The following is a 24060-nucleotide window of genomic DNA, read 5'->3' as shown; positions in this document are numbered from 1 at the left end:
AATTTTGCTTCGAGGAGGACACGGAAAGATGTGATTGATAGATTCGGAGGCTGTGGCGGCCAACACTTGTAAACCCTGTACCCTGTGGGATTTCACAAGTCACCCGTTAATCATCATTCCTCAGAACGAGAGGCCATAAGTACACGATAGCGATTTTCTAGAATGATAAACATAAAGGAACATGACCTGTGAATTCGGGTGCGTGTTTTGGCGCTTGACAGACAGGCCGATGTTTTTGCCCCAGGCCTGCGGAGGAGGCTGGGCCACCTTTTCAAGGATATAGATTGACGCCTGTGTCTCTGAACGCATCATGAGAGCTCCCAGAGGCTGCGGGAAGCCTCTGAGCTCGCCTGCAAAGCAGTCGGAAGGGAAATAGTTTCTGAGCATCTGCAGAGCGCCTTTAGTAGGGTTGCCAACCACCAGGTATTGGAAAGGAAAAATACACCACTGTACTAGTTACCAGGTATTAGCAGGAGATCTCCTGCTATTACAACTGATCTCCAGCCGACAGGGATCAGTTCGCCTGGAGAAAATAGCTGCTTTGGCAGTTGGACTCTATGGCATTGAAGCCTCTTCCCTCCACAAACCCCACCCTCCTCAGGCTCCGCCCCAAAAACCTCCCGCCGGTGGCAAAGAGGGACCTGGCAACCCTAGCCTTTAGGTTTTTGCTTCCAGCATAGCGGGGGGCGTGGCTTCCCAAGCAGAGACAAGGGACTTTTTCAAGAAATGAAACAAAGGCTTAGCTGCGCATCATGGTAACCTCCTGGATTTATTTTCTGTTACAGTTTCTTTTGCAAATGCTTTGTCAAGGAGGAGGAGAGCGTGGGGAGGGAGGGAAACCATCGACCTTCGCCCTTTCCCTCCCCATTGCCCCCCAAGTTGCTTTTACAAGTGCAACTTAGAGGTGAAGGATGGTGGACTAAAACTTGGGTTCAAGTCCACGCTCGATCATGAATAGGGTTGCCAACCTCCAGGTACTAGCAGATCTCCTGCTATTACAGCTGGTCTCCAGCCACTAGAGATCAGTTCCCCTGGAGAAAATGGCTTCTTTGGCAATTGGACTCTATGGCATTGAAGTCCCTCCCCTCCCCAAACCCCGCCCTCCTCAGTCTCCGCCCCAAAAACCTCCCGCTTGTGGTGAAGAGGGGCCTGGCAACCCTAATCATGAAGCTCACTTGTGTGGCTTAGGGCCGGGGGGGGGGGCGCCTTCTCTCTCTCTGTGTCTCTCCGCCTGACATACCCCACAAGGTTGTTAAGAGGACAACGCAGAGGAGGGGAGAGCCATGCCCATTTCTGGTCACATTTCCACATGACAAGAGAGACACCCACACGCCATTAATCTCGACAATTCTGCCTTCTGGGCCCCTTGTTTCACATCATACCGCAAGGAACTCCCTACATGCACACAGAGCAGAGGAATGGGGCATCTTCGAGAGTCACGGCTCCACCCGTGCTTGTCTGGCTTTTTAACCGTCTGGGGCGGAAAACACCCAGCTGGGCCGCCTTTGACCTTCGGAAGGCAACACCCGCTAGGTGCCAACAGATCTCCCGAGGAGCCAACTCGGTGGTTCTGTTTCATCCCTCCCGTTCCCGAAAGGTGTTCCGGGCTCCTCTGGGCTGGGCAGTCTCCCTTTAAGAGGACCCCCCTTTGTGACATCATCGCTGCCTAGCAACCGTCGCATCATCATCTGGGCTTTGATCTTTCCTCGGCAACCATCTCTCTACCGGTCCTTTCCTCTCGAGTTCAGTTGGCAACGGATGGGAAGGCTGAGTCCGATGACTAGTGTTAGGGCGGCCCTAGAGAGAAGGGAGAAAAGGTAAGAGGCAGCAGGTAAACAGACGAACATCTTTGCTCTGGGCTACACATGCAAGGTCAATCAGTTAATGCCCGTTAGTTTAACCCAGTCCCTATGGGGCCCTGCAGATTTTTTGGAGAGGAAGTGTGGGGCGTGCCTATAGCAGCCATAGGGGAGGCTTGGGACCTGCCGTGGCTTCACTTCCGCACAATGAACACACGTTTTCCTCTCCTGTTTATACCCCTCTTTGCTTCACTTCTCGTTGTTGTCTCCCTTAAGGCAAGTTTTAGATTGTAAGTACCTTGGGGCAGGGACCAGGACTTGTGTTCTGTAAAAAGCCACTGAAAAATGATGTGTGTGTTAAGTGCCATCAAGTCGCTTCCGACTCATGGCGACCCTATGGAGCAATGTCCTCCAAAATCTCCTATCTTTGACAGCCTTGCTCAGATCTTGCAAATTGAGGGCTTCAGCTTCCTTTATTGAGTCCATCCATCTCTTGTTGGGTCTTCCTCTTTTCCTGCTGCCCTCAACTTTTCCTAGCATGACTGTCTTTTCCAGTGACGCTTGTCGTCTCATGACGTGACCAAAATACGACAGCATCAGTTTAGTCATTTTAGCTTCTAGGGTCAGTTCAGGCTTGATTTGATCTATAACCCACTGATTTTTTTTTTTTTTGGCAGTCCATGGTTTCCGTAACACTTTCCCCCAACACCACATTTCAAAGGAATCTACTTCCTATCAGCTTTCTTCAATGTCCAGCTTTCACACCCATACATAGTAATAGGGAATACGATGGCATGAATTAACTTAATCTTGGCGGCCAGTGACACATCCTTACACTTCAGAATATTTTCTAGCTCCTTCATGGCTGCCCTTCCCAGTCTCAGCCTCCTTCTGATGTGTGTGTGTGAAGTGCCGTCAAGTCGCAGCCAACTTATGGCGACCCCTTCTGATAGCACCCTATATATTCTTAATCATAACGGTCAGACGTGTTGGTGCCAGCACAATGTGGTGGTTAGCGTGCCGAACTAGCATCTGGGAGACCTGGGTTCGAATCCCCACTCGTGCCCTGGAAGCTCGCTGGGTGACCTTGGGCCAGGCACACTCTTTCAGTCTAACCTGCCTCACAGGGCTGTTGTGAGGGTCAAATGGAGGAGAGGAGAACGATGTAAGCCGTTTTGGGTGCCCGTTGGGGAGAAAGGCCGGGTAGAAATAATTAAAATAAATAAATTTCCTATGCTCCTTCGTTTTGATGCTTGGGCTGCTGAGTTAAAGGGGGAAGTGTGGTGTAGTGCTTAGAGTGTCAAACTACTATCTAGGAGACCCAAATTCGAATCCCTACTCTGCCATGGGCGACCTTGGCCCGGGCCTACACACACTCAGCCAAACCTGCCTCGCAGGGTTGTTGTGGGGGTTTTTTTGAAGGTGGGGAGAACCACGTGTACTGTCCTGAGTTCTTGGAAGATGGGTGGGATAAAAATGTAACAAAAAGAAGTCCCAGAAGGTCAGACCAGAACCAGTGGGTTGAAATTAAATTAGAAGAGTTTCCATCTAGACATTAGGAAGAATTTACTAACAGAGCAGTCCCTCAGCGGAATAGGCTTCCTCGGGAGGTGATGGGCTCTCCTTCCCTGGAGGTTTTTAAGCAGAGGCTAGATGGCCATCTGTCAGCAGTGCTCAGTGGGTAGCCGTGTTAGTCTGTCTGCAGTAGTAGAAAAGATCAAGAGTCCAGTAGCACCTTAAAGACTAACAAAAATATTTTCTGGCAGGGTATGAGCTTTTGTGAGCCACAGCTGGATATGAGCTTCGGTATCTGAAGAAGTGAGCTGTGGCTCACGAATGCTCATACCCTGCCAGAAAACATTTTTGTTAGTCTTTAAGGTGCTACTGGACTCTTGCTCTTTTCTACTGTCAGCAATGCTGATTCTATACCTTAGGCAAATCGTGAGAGGGAGGGCATCTTGGCCGTCCTCTGGGCATGGAGTAGGGGTCACTGGGGGTGTGGGGTGGGAGGTAGTTGTGAATTTCCTGCATTGTGCAGGGGGTTGGACTAGATGACCCTGGTGGTCCCTTCCAACTCTGTGATTCTAAGCGCTTTGACAATTTAAGGGCATGATTGCTGTCACAAGGGACTGGGCAACATAGGGATGATGAGGCTTGCTGGAATTTTCCTAGAATTACAGCTCATCTCCAGACTACAGATATCACCCCTTCCTCTGGAGAAAGGGGTGATATCCAGACTACAGATATCACCCCTTCCTTCACAGGACAAACACCGTGGTATAACCGCAGACTCTACGTGCAACCTCTCTTCAGATTCCCCCCCCATTCACATCCACTGCCTCCAAACCTCCAGGAATTTCCCAGGCCGGACTTGGCAACCCCAGCCACGACTGAGGCTGCCTTCCATTTCCGGGATGAAGCCAGCTTTACTGTGGGCTTTGCTGTGATTTCGGTCTTTACTAGGGAACAGGAAAGCAAGTAAGATCTTCTTGAGCCTGGAGAGAAGAGGTGCCTGAGGCGGGAGGGTCCCTCTGCCCACTGTGCCCGTCTGTTAACAGGAAGCAGGTGTTCCCTGGCAAAGGAAGGCCCTTGCAAGGGAGCCATCGTGTCAGATGGAGGGCGGGGGTGCCTGCGTGCCATCTGCAAGGGGGCGAGCAGTGTGACACAAACAAGCGAAAGGTTGCACAACTTATTTGCCACCATGGAGCCTGGAAGCCGCCACAATGTTATTTTCATGCTCTTGATTTTGCTGCCCAAAAGCATGGCCGTTGGTTTCCCAAGTTTTTCCTGAGCTTTGTGGCATTTTGCAGGTTGGGTACCCGCTGGGGTACCTATGTGAACAGGGGAACTGATCTCTATCGGCTGGAGGTGGGTTTTAATAGCAGGAGATCTCCAGCTAGTATCTGGAAGTTGGCAACCCTAGACATGGGCGAGAAAGGGCATGGGGAGAAAAACCTGAAGTTTCAAGTATGCACAGGACCAGCTTTCCGTTTGGGATCAAGGCAAACACCATCCTGAAAATGCAGGGGAAATGCCAGGGAAGGGCGAGGTGACTTCAGAAGGTCAGAAAATACATGCGTAATTAAAACAAAGCCCCGAAGTAGTCAGGGGCCAGCCCGTGCATAAAAGGCCATAATGTTAGAACATAGTGAGGCTTATCTCTGTCAATGGTAGAGAATCTGCTTAGCATGCAGAAGGTCCCTGGTTCAATCCCCGGCATCTCCAGTTAAAGGGTCTAGGCAAGTAGGCGATGTGAAAGACCTCAGCCTGAGACCCTGGAGAGCCGCCTGCCAGTCTGAATAGACCGTACTAACCTTGAGGAACCCGCGGCCTGATTCAGTATAAGTAGGGTTGCCAGGTCCCTCTTTGCCACCGGCGGGAAGTTTTTTGGGCGGAGCCTGAGGGAGGTGGGGTTTGGGGAGGGGAGTCCAGTGGCCAAAGCGGCCATTTCCTCCAGGGGAACTGATCTCTTATCGGCTGGAGATCAGTTGTAATAGTAGGAGATCTCCAGCTAGTACCTGGAGGTTGGGAACCCTAAGTATAAGGCAGCTGCCCATGTCCACTGCAGGAGCGCCTGAACTTGTGACCCACTTGCAGCTGCTTCCTGAGGTGCGTGGGCCCAAACATACCTCTGTCCCTGGCGGGTGCCGCCCCACTGTTTTGGAGAACCTCTAGGAAGGACGGCAGAAGCGGCTGAGCCGCTCCTGGCCCCGGCATGACCCCATGCCTCCCCACCCGTCCCCGCTGGCGCAGGGGGCAGCTTCAAACCAACACACACACTACCCTGGCTGCCACTGCGGTCTCGCGCTTTCCCGACAACGAACAGCTCAGCACTCTTGGTAGGAAGAAGAAGCCACCGGGCAGGAAGTGCCAACTGTGCCAGCCCCTCGGTGGCCCCGGGGAAGCCAGGCGCCCACACCTCCGGCTCTGGATTTCTCCAGGCCTGCTCAGGTGCCCGCATTGAAGGCTGCTTTGTCACTTCACGAGAGGTAAATATCTTTGGGGCCGTCGCCGCTTCTGCGGGGTCTCTCTGGCATCCCCTGGGTACTGCGGGGGGGGGGGGAATGGGCTCGTGCTTGTGTGTGGCTCCTGCGGTGACCCACATCCCCGCTGCGAGGCTTTTGACAGCTCCTTCCTGCACCACAAGCATGAAGACTTTGTAGATCCGGGATTAGCAACCACCTCTGCCTGCAGAGGGGGTGCAGCTCGCCTGTCCTGGAGGCAAAGGGAGGCCGGTGGGCTAGCGGTAGCGTCGCCAGCCTCCCTGTGGGGCCTGGAGACCTCCCAGCATTGCAGCTGATCTCCAGATGGTAGAGATCAGTTCCCCTGGAGGAAATGGCTGCTTTGGAAGGTGGGCTGTACGGCGCTGTACCCTGCAGAGGTCCCTCCCCTCCCCAAACTCTGCCCTCCCCAGGCTCCGCCCCATAAGCCTCCCGCCGGTGACGAAGAGGGACCTGGCAACCCTAATTGGGAAATACCAGGAGATTTGGGGGGGGGTGGAGCCTGGGGAGGGCAGGGTTTGGGAAGGGGAGGGACCTTAGCAGAGTATAATGCCATAGAGGCTTCCCGTCTGTGTCTCCTGGAGATCAGTTGTAACTGCGGGAGATCGCCAGGTGCCACCTGGAGATTGGCAACCCTATCCTAGATCTTCCTTTACATATCCCAAACTGCTCATTTGCCCTTTATTGGCCATGGATGTTCAAGGGGCTGTCACTCTGCCAGATTGGGAGGGGGCCCTCTATATTGTAAACCAGTCCCCGGAGAGCGTCTCAGAGCAGTATGGGCCTGTTCTGTTCTCGAGCCAAGATCCTTTAGAAATCCCTCCTCCCCATCCCTCCCCCCCCACCCCAATCCCAAATCTGTTCTCACATAATTGAGAGCAGTGGCCATATTCCCAGTCCGCCCGAAATGCTGGCTCCTTCCATGGCACAAGGGAAAGAAATCTTTTGTGATTTAAAAACCAAACCAAACCTGCTTGTTTCCTTGCAAAGGTCGCTTTAGCTGTTGGCGGAGCTGCGGTGATGCCGTGGGATGTTCGTGGGCTTTCTTAGCCATTCTCTACTAAGAGTCTGCAAAGAAAAAAAAGTTAGTGAGTTCTTGTGAGAGAAGAAGTGAGTTTTGGCCGGGAGGGATCTTCACAAAAGGTGTAAGGATCTGAGGATGCCGTGTAACGTACAGATCAAGAAGGGCAGGATCCTCTTGTTCGTTTGTTAACTACCTGGGCATGGAGTAGGGGTCACTGGGTGTGCGTGTTGGGGGGGCGGGTTGTGAATTTCCTGCATTGTGCAGGGGTTGGACTAGATGACCCTGGTGGTCCCTTCCAGTTCTATGCTTTGGGTGGCCAAATCCCTCTTTGCCACCGGCGGGAGATTTTTGGGGTGGAGCCTGAGGAGGGCGGGGTTTGGGGAGGGGAGGGGCTTCAACACCATAGAGTCCAATTGCCAAAGTGGCCATTTTCTCCAGGGGAACTGATCTCTATTGGCTGGAGATCAGTTGTAATAACAGGAGATCTCCAGCTATTACCTGGAGGCTGGCAACCCTGTCTATGATTCTATCTCCAGGTAGCCTGGAAGCAGGCGCGTTGCAGAAAGTAATTTCTTCAAAAAGATTGCTGCACATTTCCAAACTCTTTTTGAAAACCTTGTCATGCTATTTATGTTCAAATGCCCAATTTATGTTCAAACGTTACTTTCATTTTTAATGTTGATGATACATTGTTTCTCCTTTATTGACAAACGTTTAGTGAAAATGACAAACCTTTTATAGCAAACGTCTAATGAAAATGTTTTGGGGTTTTTCTTGCAGTTTCCTAAAATGCAACTGAGCAGCTGGCCAATTAATATTTTTAATAATAGTTGGGACCGCTGCCGGAGCCCATGGCTTAGGAGCAGCTTCCCAAGGGTTGTGGCTAGGTTTGCCAGCTCTGGAGTGGGAAATTCCTGGAGATTTTGGGGGTGGAACCTGAGGAGGGCGGGGTTTGGGGAAGGGAGGGACCTCAGTGGGGTATAGCGCTATTGAGTCCACCTTCCAAAGCAGCCGTTTTCTCCAGCAGAGGAACGCATTCCCGTAACCTGAAGATCAGATGTAATAGCAGGAGATCTCCAGCCACCCTCTGGAGGCTGGCAACCCCGTGGGAGTTCCTTACTCAGAACTTAATTCCTAAGGGCCCCGGGGACCCTGGGTCTGACCCCGAACGTCCATGACCCTCCAGCATACGACTTTATTTTTCTTAATCTCATCTGTCTACCGGTGTGCTACAGAATAGGCTGTAGCCCACGACCGCTTGTACGAGACCAAAAGCATGATTATCTGTAAGGTGCCCCGAATGCACCTGTGTCTTCAAACCTCTTCTAGCTGCACTGAGAACCCACAGCAGAGGAGGCGGGGAAACCAGCCCCTGACATCCCATGCAAGGTTTCCCCCCTCCAAAGCCGCTGAACATGCGGAGAGGCAGCTTGCTGAGGGTGCTGCCCTCTGCAATTGGGCCAACCTCTTGAATGGGACTTGTGTTCCTGAAGGATGCGGGGGGGGGGGATCCCAGGAAAAGGGAGGGGGAGAGGGGGCAGGGAAGACGATTACCATTCTGGTCATGTGTTCGAGGCAGCCGGTCTTACTGTTTCTCTTGTTTGATCCCAATAGGGGAGCTTGCAGAGGGGAGGGACTCCTCTTCCTCTCGCACTGTAAGATGTGAGGACCGGGAGCTTGCGGGCGCCCTGCACATGGAATTGGGGAGCTGGGGGTACCCCTTTGCTGGCTGAGAGAAGAGGTAGGACCCGGGTGAGGGGTGTGTGTGGAGCCCCACCCTCCCCAAGAAGGAGGGGCAGGCTGGAAGCTGGCTGACAAAGAGCTGAAGGGGGGAGCCAGTGCTTCTGTCTTCACTGCAGCATCTTTCCTGCTTCCTCTTTGTCCTCCATTTCGGGAAGGTGGTCCCTCCCCTCCAGGCAAGAGGGGCCCTCACGGAATGGGGCGCTTAGTGGGTGGGGCGGTGATTCTCAGCAGCATCCTCGGAGGGGCGAGGTGCCAGAGCGGGGCATGCACGGCGGCGCTCCGGCACATTGAGAGGGGCTGGTCAGGTTGCACGGGGGCCCTCGCTCGAGGCGCACGTCTCTGGTTTTCGAGGTGCCCTTCATCCCCGCTGTGCGGAGCCCCGGTAGGTGGACGTATTTTTTCCATTCGTAATGTTTTTAACCTGGAAAAGACATCTGCCCCCACCCCCGTCAGCATGGGTCGGTGTACCGACCGGCTGGGGAACCGGTCCTTCTGTTCGGCTATCGGTGTGTTAGGCACATGACTGCATCTCGGCCTGCCCTGCTGGACAGGCAGGACTGTAGTTAATGCCAGGGACTGCTGGTGATTTAGAAAGTCCTTCATTAATTTAAGAGTTACGTCGTTCAGGCTCGCAGCAGTGCTGGCGAATAGCAAGTCCTTGTTCTGACCATAGAGTTGGGGGAGTCAGGGCTGAGAGAGAGTCGGTTGTTTGAATTTGCTGCACAGAGAATCCACGGTGGAGGACATGGACCAAGACGTGCGATCCGGGCTAAGCCCACTGAAATAACTCTCCTAAGGATTGCACCTCAAAAGCCCAGGTTGTCGGCCCCAGGGGTCAGCCTGCGGCTGGCCTCCATCACGTCCAGTGGCAAGGGGTTCAGCGCCCACACTCACAAAAATGTTCCTTGCCCAAAGAAAAGTAGGGTGTCAGAGAGAACGATAGACACACCCCTTTCCTGAGAAGCTACCTTTCTGTGTGCGGGGGACATTTTTATATGGAGGAGTGTATGGCCCCGTGAGTCCCCAGCCTGCAGCTGGAAGCGGTTCACCCTGCCACAGGTTGCCTACCTCAGTGAAAACCAGGTCTCTTGTCAGAATCTCGGCTGATCTGATTTGACCAGGCCATCCCGAGTTCTAGCTTTACGGGACAGGGAGGAAAATGTCTCAGAGTATCCCAGGTTCAGCAGTGCTCGATGAAAGCATGGCATGAGTAAGTAGCCGGTGTGGGAGAGCCAGTGTGCATTTAGACAGTGTTAGGCTCAGACTGGGATGACCCAGGACTGGATCCCCCACTTAGCCATGAAGTCCCACGGAGACTTTTGCGGAGAAAAGGGAATTGTGTCCCACTATGAGATCCTTAGAGGAACCGCAAGACAAAAACATTGTGGACAGTTTGCCCATATAGTACAAACAGTTTATCTTGGGAGGATTCAGTGCTCTCTGCCTCTTCCAGCACTCAGAAAATTGCAGAGGAAACTTTGGAAGGCGCTCAAGATCCTTCCCCCACCCACTAACAAACCACAAACAGCTTCCCCACACGCTTAGGATTAAGGGTGAAGGGCCTCCTGGCTAGATCATTTGCCACAAGGCTCCCGCTTATGGCATCTCTCCTTCCTCCCCTTTGAAACGATGACATCCTGGCTCCCCGCCTGCCTGTTCAAATGAACCAGCTGCCGTTGGCATTTGGGGTCACGGTATCTGACCCTGGCGTTTGCAGAAACTTGTCAAGAGGCAGGGAGGAGTTGCTCCTTGCCATCTCTGTGTGGCTATGGAGCTGCGTGGTCCCCCCCTTCTACATGCTCCCGAGGTTTCTTGCCCGCACAGACCAGACAGGGTGGATTGAGCCCGGCCGTCTGCTGCTGTGGAAACAGGTCGTGCGGGACTGGGGAAACTGCCTGTGAGCTGCCCTTGTCTCTGGCCGCCGGAGAGCCGGCCGCTTCCAACTCTCTTTTCAGGAGGACATGGGTGTCCCATGCCTTCAGGAACTGTTGCTTCACTTCCAACTGTCCCTGCTTACCAGGGACGGACAGTTCTGGTTTTTTAGGGACCGGCCCCTGGTTTTCCTTCTGGGGGTTGCCTTTTTAAATAATGTGCTTGCATGTACCCAAGTTGCAGTCCGTGGGCTTAAAGGTGACGTGTCCAAGTGAGATGAAGAGAAGACGAAGAGAAGAGTTGGTTTTTATATGCCGACTTTCTCTCCCACTTAAGGGAGACTCAAACCAGCTTACAATCATCTTCCCTTCCCCTCCCCACAACGGACACCCTGTGAGGTAGGTAGAGCTGAGAGAGCTCTAAGAGAGCTGTGACTATCCCAAGGTCACCCAGCAGGCTTCATGTGGAGGAGTGGGGAAACCAACCTGGTTCTCCAGATTAGCCTCTGCCGCTCATGTGGAGGAGTGGGGAATCAAACCCGGTTCTCCAGATCAGAGTCCACTGCTCCAAACCACCGCTCTTAACCACTACACCACACTGGGGAGAGGAAAAGGAGGCGGCTAAGAGGGAACATGATGTGGTGGTAGAAGGTGTCGTCAATTTGTAGCCGACCTAGGGGGGGGGGGGGCGTTTCAAGGCAAGAGAGACCAGCGGTGGTTTGACTTTGCCTGCCTCTGCGTCGCAAACCTGGCTTCCTGGGTGGCCTCCCATCCAAGTACTAACCAGGGCCGGCCCTGCTTAGCTTCTGTGATTTTGTGAGATCCGGCTAGCCTGGGCCATCCAGGTCAGGGTGAGGACATGATAGGTAGAGGTTTATAAAATTGTGCACTGGATGGAGAGAGTGGCCAAAGGGAACGTTTTCTCTCCCAAAGTACTAGAAGTCGAGGGCATCCAATGAAGCTGCTGGGCGGTAGATTCAGGGTGGACAAAAGGAAATACTTCTTTACACAGCGAGTGATTGGAATTTGCTGCCAGAGGATGTAGCGATGGCTGCAGGCACAGACGGCTTTAAAAGGGGGTTAGACAGATTTACGGAGGAGAGGTCTATCCGTGGCTACTAGCCATGGTGAATAAAGGGAACCTCCATATTCAGGGGCAGTCAGCCTCTATATCCCAGTGCCAAGAGGCCACATATATGCCCTGTTGTTGGCCACTGTGTGAGACAGGATGCGGGAAAAGATGGACCACAGGTCTGATCGAGGAGGGTTTTTCTTATGTCCTTATCCTGATTCATGACCTGAGTTCGATCCCGACGGAAGTCGGTTTCAGGTAGCCGACTCAAGGTTGACTCTGCCTTCCATCCTTCCGAGGTCGGTAAAATGAGGACCCCAGCTTGCTGGGGGTAGATGACTGGGGAAGGCACTGGCAAACCACCCCGTAAACAAAGTCTGCCTAGTAAACGTTGGGATGTGACGTCACCCCATGGGTCAGGAATGACCTGGTGCTTGCAAAGGGGACCTTTACCTTTTTTGTTATCCTGACTCATGACAGCTCTGGGAGGTAGGTTAGACTGAGGGCCGGCCCCAGAGCAGTCCGGGAGCTTCATAGCCCAGTGGGGACTTGAACCCAGCTCTCCTTGTCTAGCGCTCTAAATCTCTATGGCACACGGACTGCTCTGCCTGTCCAAAGTGGGTCTCTGCACTCTGGAGCAAAGGTCTTTCCGTGCAACTTGAGTAACTTTTAGCAGGAGACGCCTGGGACTTTCTGGATGCAAAGGATGTGGTCTGCCTTTGAGCTGTGAACCCCTCTGCTCCCCCACCCTCCCCTGCTTATCCAACCCGGGTCAGGTTGTTTGGGGTGCAGCGGTCCTATCTAAAGTATTGCCAGATCTAGAATCATAGGATCATAGAGTTGGAAGGGACCACCAGGGTCATCTAGTCCAACCCCCTGCACAAAGCAGGAAATTCACAACTACCTCCCCACCACACACCCAGTGCCCAGAAGATGGCCAAGATGCCCTCCCTCTCATGAACTGCCTAAGGTCATAGAATCAGCATTGCTGACAGATGGCCATCTAACCTCTTCCTAAAAACCTCCAGGGAAGGAGCCCTTACCACCTCCCAAGGAAGCCTGTCCCACTGAGGAACCGCTCTGTTAGCAAATTCTTCCTAATGTCTAGACTCTAGACGGAAACGCTTCAGATTTAATTTCAGCCCGTTGGTTCTGCTCCGACCTTCTGGGGCAACAGAAAACAACTTAGCACCCTCCTCCATATGACAGCCCATCAAGTATTCTTGCAAGGTTGAGCGCTCTCAAGCAGCGCTAAGGGGGACGTGGCTTCATTTCTTAAGAAAGGGGAACTGCTCTGCCGCATTTCCGTAAGGCACGCCCTGCGTCGGAACCCCACACAGCCGAGGCAGGCTGTGGCACAGTAAGACACGATCCTGTTTTAAGGTGGGGAGGCAGTGTGTGAATGGGGGAGGGGGTGTTCCAGCTTGTAACAAACTTGTGCCTTTGCATATCCCAACCTGTGTGATGTAACGTCCTGAGAAAAGAGATCCCGAACCTGAAAACGAGAGCAAACTTTCACTTCTGCACAGGGCAAAACAGTTATCAAGCTGGGTTTCCCCTGCACACAAAGAATGAGATTTAAAGCAGTTGTGCTTCCCCCCGCCCCCCAGTTGGATTCCTAATAGGTTGGCAAAAAGGCTCATTTGCATTACAAATGCCTCTCCCATGAAATTTGCCTCATCCCCTTTTAGAGTTGCCTAAGCTCGTTGCAGTCCCAACGTCATCTGGCGACATTTGGAACTTCCCGTCCATTATTGCAAGGGAGCCTCCAAGATAATTTGGAAGTCTGCCTGGTGAAAAAAATTGGCAAAGTGTCTGCCAATTGAACGGGCGTCATGGCGCAACTTTCTTGTGAAAGAAAAGCCTTGGAGTAATGGAAGAGGGCTGCCCAGCCAACCAACGATAGGGACCTTCTTCCTTAATGAGACATTCAGTCCTTTGTGCCAGAAACTGGGGCACCAAGGAGGAATTATGGGTCAAAAAGGGACCGTGGGCTCCAGTGTGGGTGGAGGTTCTGTATGCATTTTTCACCAGCACTGTGTGTGTGTGTGGGTGATGCGCCATGTGCTGCGCCATGTGCAGCGTATTGTATAGGAGAGGACTTTTAGCCGTGAAGGCTGAGTGGACCCTCCATGTTCAGCGGCAGTGTACCTGCGAATCCAGTCACAGATCTGCTATGTAACACCTGGTCGACCCTTCTGTTTCCTTTTCTGAGGGGCGTACGTTGCACGTCGGCATAGTCTAACAAATACTTACTCTCAGACTTATGTCCCCAGCCCCCAGCCCGTTTCCTGCAAATCACGCAGGCTCTGTCAGTGGGTCAGGCAGCCTGGAGGCCTCTTCAGTCCTGGGAAAATGTAGCGCTTCAGCAAAGCTTCCCCCAGTCCCGGGCACACGGCCAAGCCCCTCTGCGTAGACCCTTAGAGACTGCCCCCAGGGGGGCTGCATATTCAGATCTGTTGGCCGCGCTGTGCTTTCCCTGTCAGAAAAGTTGCCAGGGAGGTTGTGCGTGTGTGTGTGTGTGTGTTGCGTATCTTCATCCACTTCTCCTTTTTGTTTTACGGCTCTCCCAGGGAGCACAGTCCCGTCTTGTGTGAGGCCAGGCTGAATGCAGCCGGCAAGGTGGGGGGGGGGGCTGCTTTCTCTCTGACCTCTTTTGCTGCTGGTGTGCTCTTCCAGTACATTCCTTGAGTTCCCCACACTCACTTCTCCTCCCGTTTAAAGACAAACCCGTTGCTGGTGCCCTCACTACCTGGGGATGGCTTTGGATGCTTTACCGGAGTGACAATGAAGGAAGCTGTGGCTCAGCGGTAGAGCATCCGCTTGGCATACAGAAGGTCCCCAGCATCTCCAGTTAAAGGGACTAGGCAAGTAGGTGATGTTAAAGACCTCCACCTGACCCTGGAGAGCTGCTGCCGGTCTGAGTAGACAATACTGACTTGGATGGACCAAGGGTCTGAGTCAGCAGAAGGCAGCGTCATGTGTTCAAAGCCCATTATTAATTATGGTTAATGGTTACAGCCTGTTTACTGCTTCCACAGGGTAGCGTGTGCAGGGCGGGACAGGACTGACTGTGCAGGATCAGGCTGGCCTGTTAGAATGGGCCGGGTGTGTGTTGAGCAACCCAGGGTTGCCAGCCTTTGGAAGGAGGATTCTGTCCCCTGGAGATCTCCCAAAAATACAGATGATCTCCAGGGGGCAGAGGTCGGTTCCCCCGGAGAAAGCAGCTGCTTTGGAGAGTTGTTTCTGCGGCATCCTGTCCCCACCCAGGCAATGCCCTCAAATCTCCAGGAATTTCCCACGCCTTCAGGAAAAGTCAGGATGGGCTCGGTTAGTTTTACTCATGGGTTTTGAGGACTCCAGGTATTTCGTAGCCTAGAGCTGGCAACCTTACTCATTGCAGAAGCGCAATAAGGAAGCAAGCAGAAGAGAAAGTCCCTTCGGAGGAAGCCGAATACCTGGCTCAAGAGTCTCCCTTTCTCTTCCCCTTTCAGACAGCAGCCTGGAGCCTTTGTGGATTAGCATGGAAGACCAGCCGGCTCGAGGGACGCCACCCCGGGACGCCCCTGCCCCTGGAGCTGGGGACCGGGAGCTGTTTGGCTATGTGGGGATCGAGGCAGTCCTGGACCAGATGCGGATCAAGACCATGAAGACGGGGTTTGAGTTCAACATCATGGTCGTAGGTGAGCCCCCTCACACACGCGTGCTTGCCACTAGGAGACCAAGTCCTATGAGGAAAGGTTGAAGGAGCTGGATATGTTTAGCCTGGAGAGGAGAAGACTGAGAGGGGAGAAGATAACCATCTTCAAGGACGAAGGGCTGTCATATAGAGGATGGTGCCGAGTTGTTTTCTGGTGCCCCAGAAGGTCGGACCAGAACCAGCAGGTTGAAATTAAATCAAAAGAGTTTCTGTCTAGACATTAGGAAGAATTTCCTAACTGTTAGAGCGGTTCCTCAGTGGAACAGGCTTCCTCGGGAGGTGGGGAGCTCTCCTTCCCTGGAGGTTTCTAAGCAGAGGCTAGAGGGCCATCTGTCAGCAATGTTGATTCTATGACCTTAGGCAGATGATGAGAGGGAGGGCATCTTGGGCATCTTCTGGGCACGTAGGGGTCACTGAGGGTGTGTGGGGGAGGGAGGTAGTTGTGAATTTCCTGCACAGTGCAGGGGGTTGGACTAGATGACCCTGGTAGTCCCTTCCAACTCTATGATTCTACGATTCTGTGCTATAAAACACCTCTGGGGCGGAATGGATGCAATGGGAATGCGGGAGAGTGTGCTTAATTCCTGGACAAACTCTAGGCTCAAATCCCTTTTTGGAGGAACTGTTTCCAGCCGGGAAACCCTTTTGCTTCCAGTCCCTGGCATGTGGGGACTGCCTGTAAAGACAAAGCCACACCGTGCTGTTTAACCAGGCCAACCGAAAAGCACGTAACGGCGCACGAGCGTTGTGAGTTCTACTGCAGAGAATGCAGGCGGTGCTGCAGATGCGGGTTCTCCTCGAGAACAGGAATTGAGGGGCTTATTTTTAGTGCACACATCGGCCCTGGAGAGGAGGTGGCAGGGGAAGGCCCTGTTGTCAGAAGCCAGACACATGGCCAGACACCATTGGGACCAACTTGACACTGGAAGGATTGTTTGCCTTTTGGTGCCTTTTGGAGGGCCAACAGGGCCGGGAGCTTGGAAGTCTCCACTTACAGGCGGCTTCTGCCACACAGGAAGCCACGAGCCCGTCTCTCCTCTGCCCGTTTCACTTGAGATCCTGCAGGCCTCCCCGGTGCAGGCCAGCAAATCTGTTGACTCTGCAAAACACCGGCCTCCCTGGAGAATCGGCAGCTGGGCAGAGGGCAGAGAGCTTTTTTGCCAGCATCCAGAAAGCTGTGCTCATGTTTTAATGTATGAATGCAGGAAAAGACCTGTTGGTGCATAGCAATCCGTCAGAGTGGGGTTGGGGAGAAGAAGCACATGGGAGCTCAAACTGGGTGTTTTCTCTGCACCTGGAATCACCAGAATTGTGTTTCCCAGTTCCTGGAGCACAGTTGCCTTTTTCTTCTGGTTTAAAGTTGGTGGCACGCTTCCTGTCAAAAGCATCAAAAGTTATTTTCTCAACCAGCTCAACAGCGGGCAGGCACGCTTCCTGCAAGGGCAGGCGGGCCCAGTTAATGTTGCTTCCCAGTGTCTTCTCTGGGACTAGGATCCCTTTGTGCTGATATCACAAAAGTCTTCGGGGGATCCTTGCCTTTCCTCGTTCCTTTCCTTGTCACATATCAGTGGAGGAAGGGGCGGCAACATGTGTCGGTTGAAGCCTCCCAGCTCTGGGGGACGAGGAAGGGGTATGCATCCTATATTACGGCTTAATTTTTTCCACCATCCCCACATCTGCCACTATCACCTTCGTCTTCTCAGCATTCCCAGGGACTACAGACCAGATCTCTCCCTTCACCATCCACTCATACAATTTGTCAGCCTTTCCTCCAAGGATCTCCAATAGGCATGCACGGTCCCTCATTCCCCCTTGATTCTCACAACAACCTTGTGAGGCTGGTTGGGGTTACAGTCCCAACCGCCACCCTGCTGCGTCCTTGGGCCGGTACCGAGCCGTGAGAGCGCTCTGAACCTTTCCTAGCCACCTCCTGCCTTTTCCCACCGCCCGGCTCCCCTCAAATCCCTTCTCCTGAGCCCAGAACAGCGGCCAAGTCTTTGTGCGGCTCTCCTTTCCAAAGCCACCCGGCCCTCTGATCAATTCAGCCATAAATATCCCCAGATCAAAAGTTGGGGGGCCCGGCCTGGAGATGCCAGAAAGTAATCCCAAGTAAGAAGGATGATTTTGTTTGGGGCCTGCAGCATCCTCTGGAGAGGAGGGGATTATAGGGATAACCTTTTCTAAGAGCTCTGCAGAGTCAGGAGCACGCAAGGAGCCCGATAAATCCTCTCCGTGAGCTTCCCGGCCCGCAAAGAGCCCAGACGACAGGTGCAAAACGACAGACTCCCGGGATTTTCCCAGGAGGCCTGGAGCTGCGGCACAGCTCAGCTGGGCTGTTTGCGTTCCTGCTACAGAGACGGGGCTGAGGAGCCGGGATGTGGCAGCCCTGGTGGAGAAGAAGGGGGTCCGGAGAGATGCTCTGCCTTTGGAAGAGCAGGCAGGTCCTATATCCACACGGCCTGATAAGAAAAGGAGCTCGTTCATTGCTGAAATATCCCCCAAAACCCTGTGCTTCTCTATGGGGTTGGCGTTTCCATCTAGGACTAGAGGGTCCTGGGCTCAGATCCCCACTTGATCAAGGGAGCCCGCTGGACGCCTGTGCTCCAGTCGCTGTCATTTTGAAGAACCTACCTCACTGGGTTGTTGTAAGGTGGGGGGGACCACGAATGTCACCCTGAGCTCGTTTCTGCAGACGGACGGGATTAAAAAGCAAAGTTAATATTTATTTCTGTGATTTATACCCTGCGTTTCTCCCCAACGTGGACCCAAAGCGGCTTGCATCATTCTCAGCTCCTCCATTTTATCCTCACAACAACCCTGTGAGGGAGGTAGGGTTGCCAGGTCCCTCTTCACAACCAGCTTGATCTACATTGAATATTTGAAAATAGTACCATTTGGACTGTCTAAGATATTGTTGTATATATTTATTTATTTCACTTTATGCACTTTAATACACTTGTTTACTAGATTGTTATCCAGTAGTTATTTCAGCCAGTCCTGTGCTAATTTCCTAACCTGTGGTAGCAGTACAGTGGTGCTAATTTTGGTTGCTTACTACCTAAAGGTTGGCAACCCTAGAGATAGGTTAGGCTGAGAGTGTGTGACTGGCCCAAGGCCTAAGGTCACTCAGTGAGCTTCCATGGCAGAGCGGGGATTCGAACCTGGGTCTCCCAGACACTGTAGTCCGACACTCTTAACCACCACTGCACCACACTGGCTCTCAGCTGGCCACAAAAGCTGCCGCACGTGGCTTCCTTCCAACCTCTCCCGCCAAAAACAAATCAAGGTTCTAGTCCTCGCTGCACAGGTAAGCTGAGCAGCGAAGCTCCCTGAGCTCTGTAGGGCAGACGTCTGAGTAGAGGCGTTTCGGATCCGGCCACGAACAAGCCCTGCCAGGCGTTGCTGTTAGAACCAGGATATTCCTGCCGCCTCCAGCCAAAAGGGAAGCTTCTGCCTTCCCTGGGCCTGCCCCATCGTTTCCCCTACTGGGATGCCAGCCAGGCACTCCTGCCCCCGGTACAACCTCCCTCCGTGCGGTGCCGAAGCCATCGGGGGGCGGCGCTGGCCAGTTAGGAGCCAAGAGCAGGAAAGCCGAAAGCCGTTCCAGCTGTGGCTCCGCCGACCTCTTACTGGAGGCTGCACATCTGGTTTCGATCAATCCTGGGAAATTCTTTTTTTTCCCCCCACCCCCTTCTCCATATGTGGACAAGTTTGACGTTTTTGAACTTAGAAGGGGGTATGCGTGCGGAGAGGGTGGGGAGAGCGGAGCGGCCTGTGACAGGGAGAGGAAAACCCCTCGAAGCCAGATAAGCCCTCTTTGGGGAAAGCGCCTGGAAAGCAAGCAAGAGGGGAAGGGGGCCCAACCAGCAAGGAGAGCCCCCCCCAATATATATTTATACTTTTACAAAAACTGACACTGTTTGATTCATGCGCATAAGATAAAGGCTGCTGGAGATGGGGGGAAAGTATGCTCAGTTTTCCACGTTCATCCCAAAGGAAAAGAGATGCCCTTTGACCTAACAGGCAGATAAAATTATGTGTCGGCCATAATATGCGAAGTTCTGGATTTCACAACAACCTTCATCGGGGGAAATATGGCGTAGAATTACGCACGTTTCTGTGTTTAATGGAAGCCTTCCGCGGGCAGATGAAAGAGGAAGAAGACTCCGACCAAGATTGTCCTCCTTTTTTCTTCTGCCCAATGTCTTTACTTTTTGGAAGAAAGCCCTCACTTCTTGGAGAAATGTTAACAGATCGTGGGATATCCATGAACTCATCTCCTGTGATTGTTTTTAATACTTCGGCCTTAATTCAGATCAGGGCCGCGGGGGGAGGACAGGCTTACCTTTCTTCCCTACATAATGTCGCCTACCTCAGTTCCCACCCTGGAGCTACTGTTTGCTACACGGAAGGAGAATCCTACATGTTTTCCTCCCCATGGGGCCAATGGGAGGTCAAGAAAATTGCACGGGGGGCTGGGGGAGAGGAGGGTTAAAACCTTCCTTGCGCTTGGGAAGCTAGAGTGTCAGGACGAACGCCGGGCGGGAACTCTTCCTGACTTTTCCATTAGGTTTTCTTTGTTGTTTGAAGGAGCACTGGGCCACACGATTTGATGCCCACAGCCGTGATTCGTATCAGAGTCAGCGTGGTGTAGTGGTTAAGAGCAGTGGCTTGGAGCGGTGGAGTCTGATCCCCCACTCCTCCCCCAGGAGGCTAATCTGGGGAACTGGATTTGTTTCCCCACTCCTCCACATGAAGCCAGTTGGGTGACCTTGGGCTAGTCACACTCTCTCAGCCCCACCTACCTCACAGGATGTCTGTTGTGGGGAGGGGAAGGGAAGGCGATTGTAATCCAGTTTCATTCTTCCTTAAGTGGTAGAGAAAGTCGGCATATAAAAACCAACTCTTCTTCTTCTCATATATGTGATTTATTTTTTCAACCCACAGGCAGAGGGCCCCATGTTGTATGTCGTTCCACGGTTAAATACGTTTTTCTTTCAGTGTTTGGCAGGGGATAGCGCCAGTTCTAATTTACACCGACCAATAGGGTTGGTTTGCAGTTTGCCTCCTTACGGGGCCCTGCTGGGTCCGTCCCCCATTCATACATTCAAAGGTTCAACTCCTTTGTGTGCATGAACGGCCTTTTTAGCACCTCGGACAGAACCAGCATTTCACCTGGTATGTTGTGAACCGATCCGAGCCGATCCTTCGTTTCACCGGCAAGCCTTCCTGCATACAAAAGGTTCTTAAGCCTACCGCCTCTTCAGACGTCAGGGGGGTCTCACACGGTCCTCTTCCCTTTTCCCCGCCCCAGGACAGAGCGGCCTGGGCAAGTCGACCATGGTGAACACTCTCTTCAAATCCAAGGTGAGCCGCAAGTCCTGCCCGGGTTACGAGGAACGCATCCCGAAGACGGTGCAGCTCCTCTCTGTCACCCACGGTAAGGAATCGGGGAGAACCTTCTTATGGTTTTGCCATCTGAAGGAAGGCCCCCTCCCCTTTCTCCCCATTCTGATCAGCACCAAGCCCAATATTACTCCCCTGGTATGACTGTTCTACTCCAGGTCCAGCTGCCTCCCCCTCTCTCACTTGCGCCAGGGCCCGTATTGGGTCCTGAACTGGCTGGGCTGTCAGTAGGGTTGCCAACCTCCAGGTACTAGCTGGAGATCTCCTCCTCTTACAAGTGATCTCCAGCCGATAGAGATCAGTTCCCCTGGAGAAAACGGCCGCTTTGGCTATTGGACTCTATGGCATTGAAGTCCCTCCCCTCCCCAAACTCCGCCCTCCTCAAGCTCTGCCCCAAAAACCTCCCGCCGGTGGCAAAGAGGGACCTGGCAACCCTAGCTGTCAGTGGCCAAGGAAGTTTCTGGGAGGCCCAATAGGGAAATTGGCTGGCACAAGTCTGGCGGAACTGCCCACCTCCTCCTTAAATCTGCCGTGCCTTCTTCCTGGTTTGAGCAACAAGCTGCTATGTCCCTGGAACGGACTGCCATTGCCCTGCATTGCCCCCCTCCCTTGAGGTCACCCTTCACTCACCAGGTGCATCAATCTGAGCTCCTGTCAACAAAGGCTGTGCTGTGAGCCTCCAATCCTCCCATTAGGATATTGCCGCGGTTATGTCCTGAGGAAGCCAAAGCCTGCCTTAGGAGCGGCTGCTGTTGTTCTGGAAGGCGGAGGGGGTCTCCCAGCCTGGACCCATATTTGGAGGTCCCGTAGACCTCCTGCAGTGTCCGCAGCATCCCACGTTAGCCTCAACACAGGACTCTTCCCTGAACCACCTCAGACTCATGGGCTGCTCTGACAGGCAGTGGTTCTCCGGGTTTTCAGGGTGAGGTCTTTTCACATTATCTGCCAACCTGGTCCTTTAACTGGGCAGGGGCAGGGATTGAACCCGAGTCCTTCGACATGCACTTGCGGGTGTTTTAACCCTGAGTTGTGGCCTGCCCCTGCTAGGCCCGGGTGTTGCCACTGCCTCTTAAATCCAAAAGTAAGCCGGATAAAGCAGAGGGCGGATTTGGTCTGGGCCTGGGAAAGCTGTTCGAGGCTAACTGTGCACTCTCTGTCCCGGGCAGTCATCGAAGAGAAGGGTGTGAAGCTGAAGCTGACGGTGACGGACACTCCAGGATTCGGGGATCAGATTAACAATCAAAACTGGTACGGAAGAGCTCGGTTTCTACAGTCTTGGACTCCAGGCGGCAGCTCTTCCCATGTTAGATTTCAAGCCATGCGTCTTAATTTCGCAACGCAACTGCAGGGATTACTTTATCGAGGAGAGTGGCTGGAGATCTTTATTCTGCCAGGGACAAAAAACTTTGTGGATTTAAGTGCTGGGGGAAATGCAACTTCCCCATAACAAAACAAAACAAAATGACAGAAATTGCTACTCTGGGCCAGGACATCTGGATCACTCTGCTGTGGTTAGACCTCACCTAGAGTACTGTGTTCAGTTTTGGGCACTGCAATTTAAGAAAGATGTAGACAAGCTGGAACGGGTCCAGAGGAGGGCAACAAAGATGGTGAGGGGTCTGGAGACCAAGTCCTGTGAGGAAAGGTTGAAGGAGCTGGGTATGTTTAGCCTGAAGACGAGAAGACTGAGAGGGGATATGATAACCAGCTTCAAGTACCTGAAGGGCTGTCATATAGAGGATGGTGCGGAGTTGTTTTCTGTTGCCCCAGAAGGTTGGACCAGAACCAATGGGTTGAAATTAAATCAATAGAGTTTCCGTCTAGACACTAGGTAAAATTTTCTAACCGTTTAGAGCGGTTCCTCAGTGGAACAGGCTTCCTCAGGAGGTGGTGGGCTCTCCTTCCCTGGAGGTTTTTAAGCAGAGGCTAGATGGCCATCTGTCAGAAATGCTGATTCTATGACCTTAGGCAGATGATGAGAAGGAGGGCACCTTGGCCATCTTCTGGGCATGGAGTAGGGGTCACTGTGTGTGTGGGTGAGGGGAGGTAGTTGTGAGTTTCTTGGATTGTGTAGGTGGTTGGACTAGATGACCCAAGTGGTCCCTTCAACTCTATGATTCTATGGTTCTATGACTTGTTGTGAAAGAAGGACAGACTGCGTGTCCGAAACGATGCTCCAGCAAGGCCCCACGCTTCCCCTGACCTTACGCAAACTCTCTCTTCCTCTCTGTCTCTGTCCCCTAGCTGGGAGCCGATCCTTGAGTACATCAATGAGCAATATGAGCGCTACTTGAGAGAAGAGATTCTCATCAACCGCAAGAGGAAAATCCCCGACACTCGCGTACACGCCTGCGTGTATTTCGTGCCGCCCACGGGTCACTGGTAAGTCCCCGGGGGGGGGGGACTCGTCTGCTTTCCTCGTCTAAGGTTGAAATTAAATCAAAAGAGTTTCCGCCTAGACATTAGGAAGAATTTTCTAACGGTTGAAGCGGTTCCTTAGTGGTACAGGCTTCCTTGGGAGGTGGTAAGTTCTCCTTCCCTGGAGGTTTTTAAGCAGAGGCTAGATGGCCATCTGTCAGCCTTGCTGATTCTATGACCTTAGGCAGATGATGAGAGGGAGGTCACCTTGGCCATCTGGGCATGGAGTAGGGGTCATTGGGTGTGTGTGTGGGGGTAGTGGTGAATTTCCTGCATTGTGCAGGGGGTTGGACTAGATGACCCTGGTGGTCCCTTCCAACTCTATGATTCTGTGATCTATGATTCTATGAATGTGGCAGTGCTGGGTGACTCTGGGGCTTTTCTTTCTCTGCCATCTGCACCAGAGCATTGTGACATTATAGCACAGCTGCAAGACATGGGGAGGGGGGACATTAAAGTCCCTCCCTCTGACCTCCATAAATTCTCTTGAGGTTCCTCTTTTTGGCTCTGGAGATTTCACTCACAAACGTTTGCATGTTTCTTTGTAGCCGTAAGGGCTAGAAAAACCAATTTCATGTTTTGCTCTGTGTTTAGAGAGATGAAGGGCCAGTTCCTTGTGAAAAGGATAATTTCAGGCTGCCAGCCCAAATTCAAAGCTTGCGCAAGCCACACGAGATGCTGGTTATGCTTCGCAGCGAGAACACTTGGGATACAGAAGTGGCGTGGGGGTTGGACTGGGATCTGGGAAACCCTGGTCTTAATCCCTGTTTTGCTGTTAAGCTTGGGGCCATTTGATCTCGCTCTCTCCCCGGCTTGCCCCACCTCACGGGGTTGTTGTGAGGAACAGAGAACCATTTACACTACCCAGAACTCCCTGGAGGAAGGACGGGACAAACGGTGATAGGTGGGGATTTACGGAGACCAAGGGGCGATATCCTTGTACCCTCATTGCCTGCCCCATGAACACTCATGAAGCTTCCTTATACTGAATCAGACCATTGCTCCTTCAAGGCCAGGATTGTCTAC

At 52.8% G+C, this 24060-nt stretch overlaps 1 protein-coding gene across 1 annotated transcript in view; it reads left to right on the top strand.

Moving 5' to 3' along the window:
• Positions 1-24060, top strand: part of SEPTIN12 (septin 12) — a 52802-nt gene that overhangs the window by 21161 nt on the left and 7581 nt on the right. The window contains exons 3-6 of the mRNA XM_056866486.1: positions 15005-15193; positions 20525-20650; positions 21783-21864; positions 22861-22998. Of these exons, the coding sequence (XP_056722464.1) occupies positions 15005-15193; positions 20525-20650; positions 21783-21864; positions 22861-22998 (535 nt within the window). The remainder of the gene's footprint in view (positions 1-15004; positions 15194-20524; positions 20651-21782; positions 21865-22860; positions 22999-24060) is intronic.

The sequence above is a fragment of the Euleptes europaea genome, chromosome 21 (genome assembly GCF_029931775.1).
Source record: "Euleptes europaea isolate rEulEur1 chromosome 21, rEulEur1.hap1, whole genome shotgun sequence".
NCBI lineage: Eukaryota > Metazoa > Chordata > Lepidosauria > Squamata > Sphaerodactylidae > Euleptes > Euleptes europaea.
This window is presented reverse-complemented; position numbering and strand designations above follow the sequence as displayed.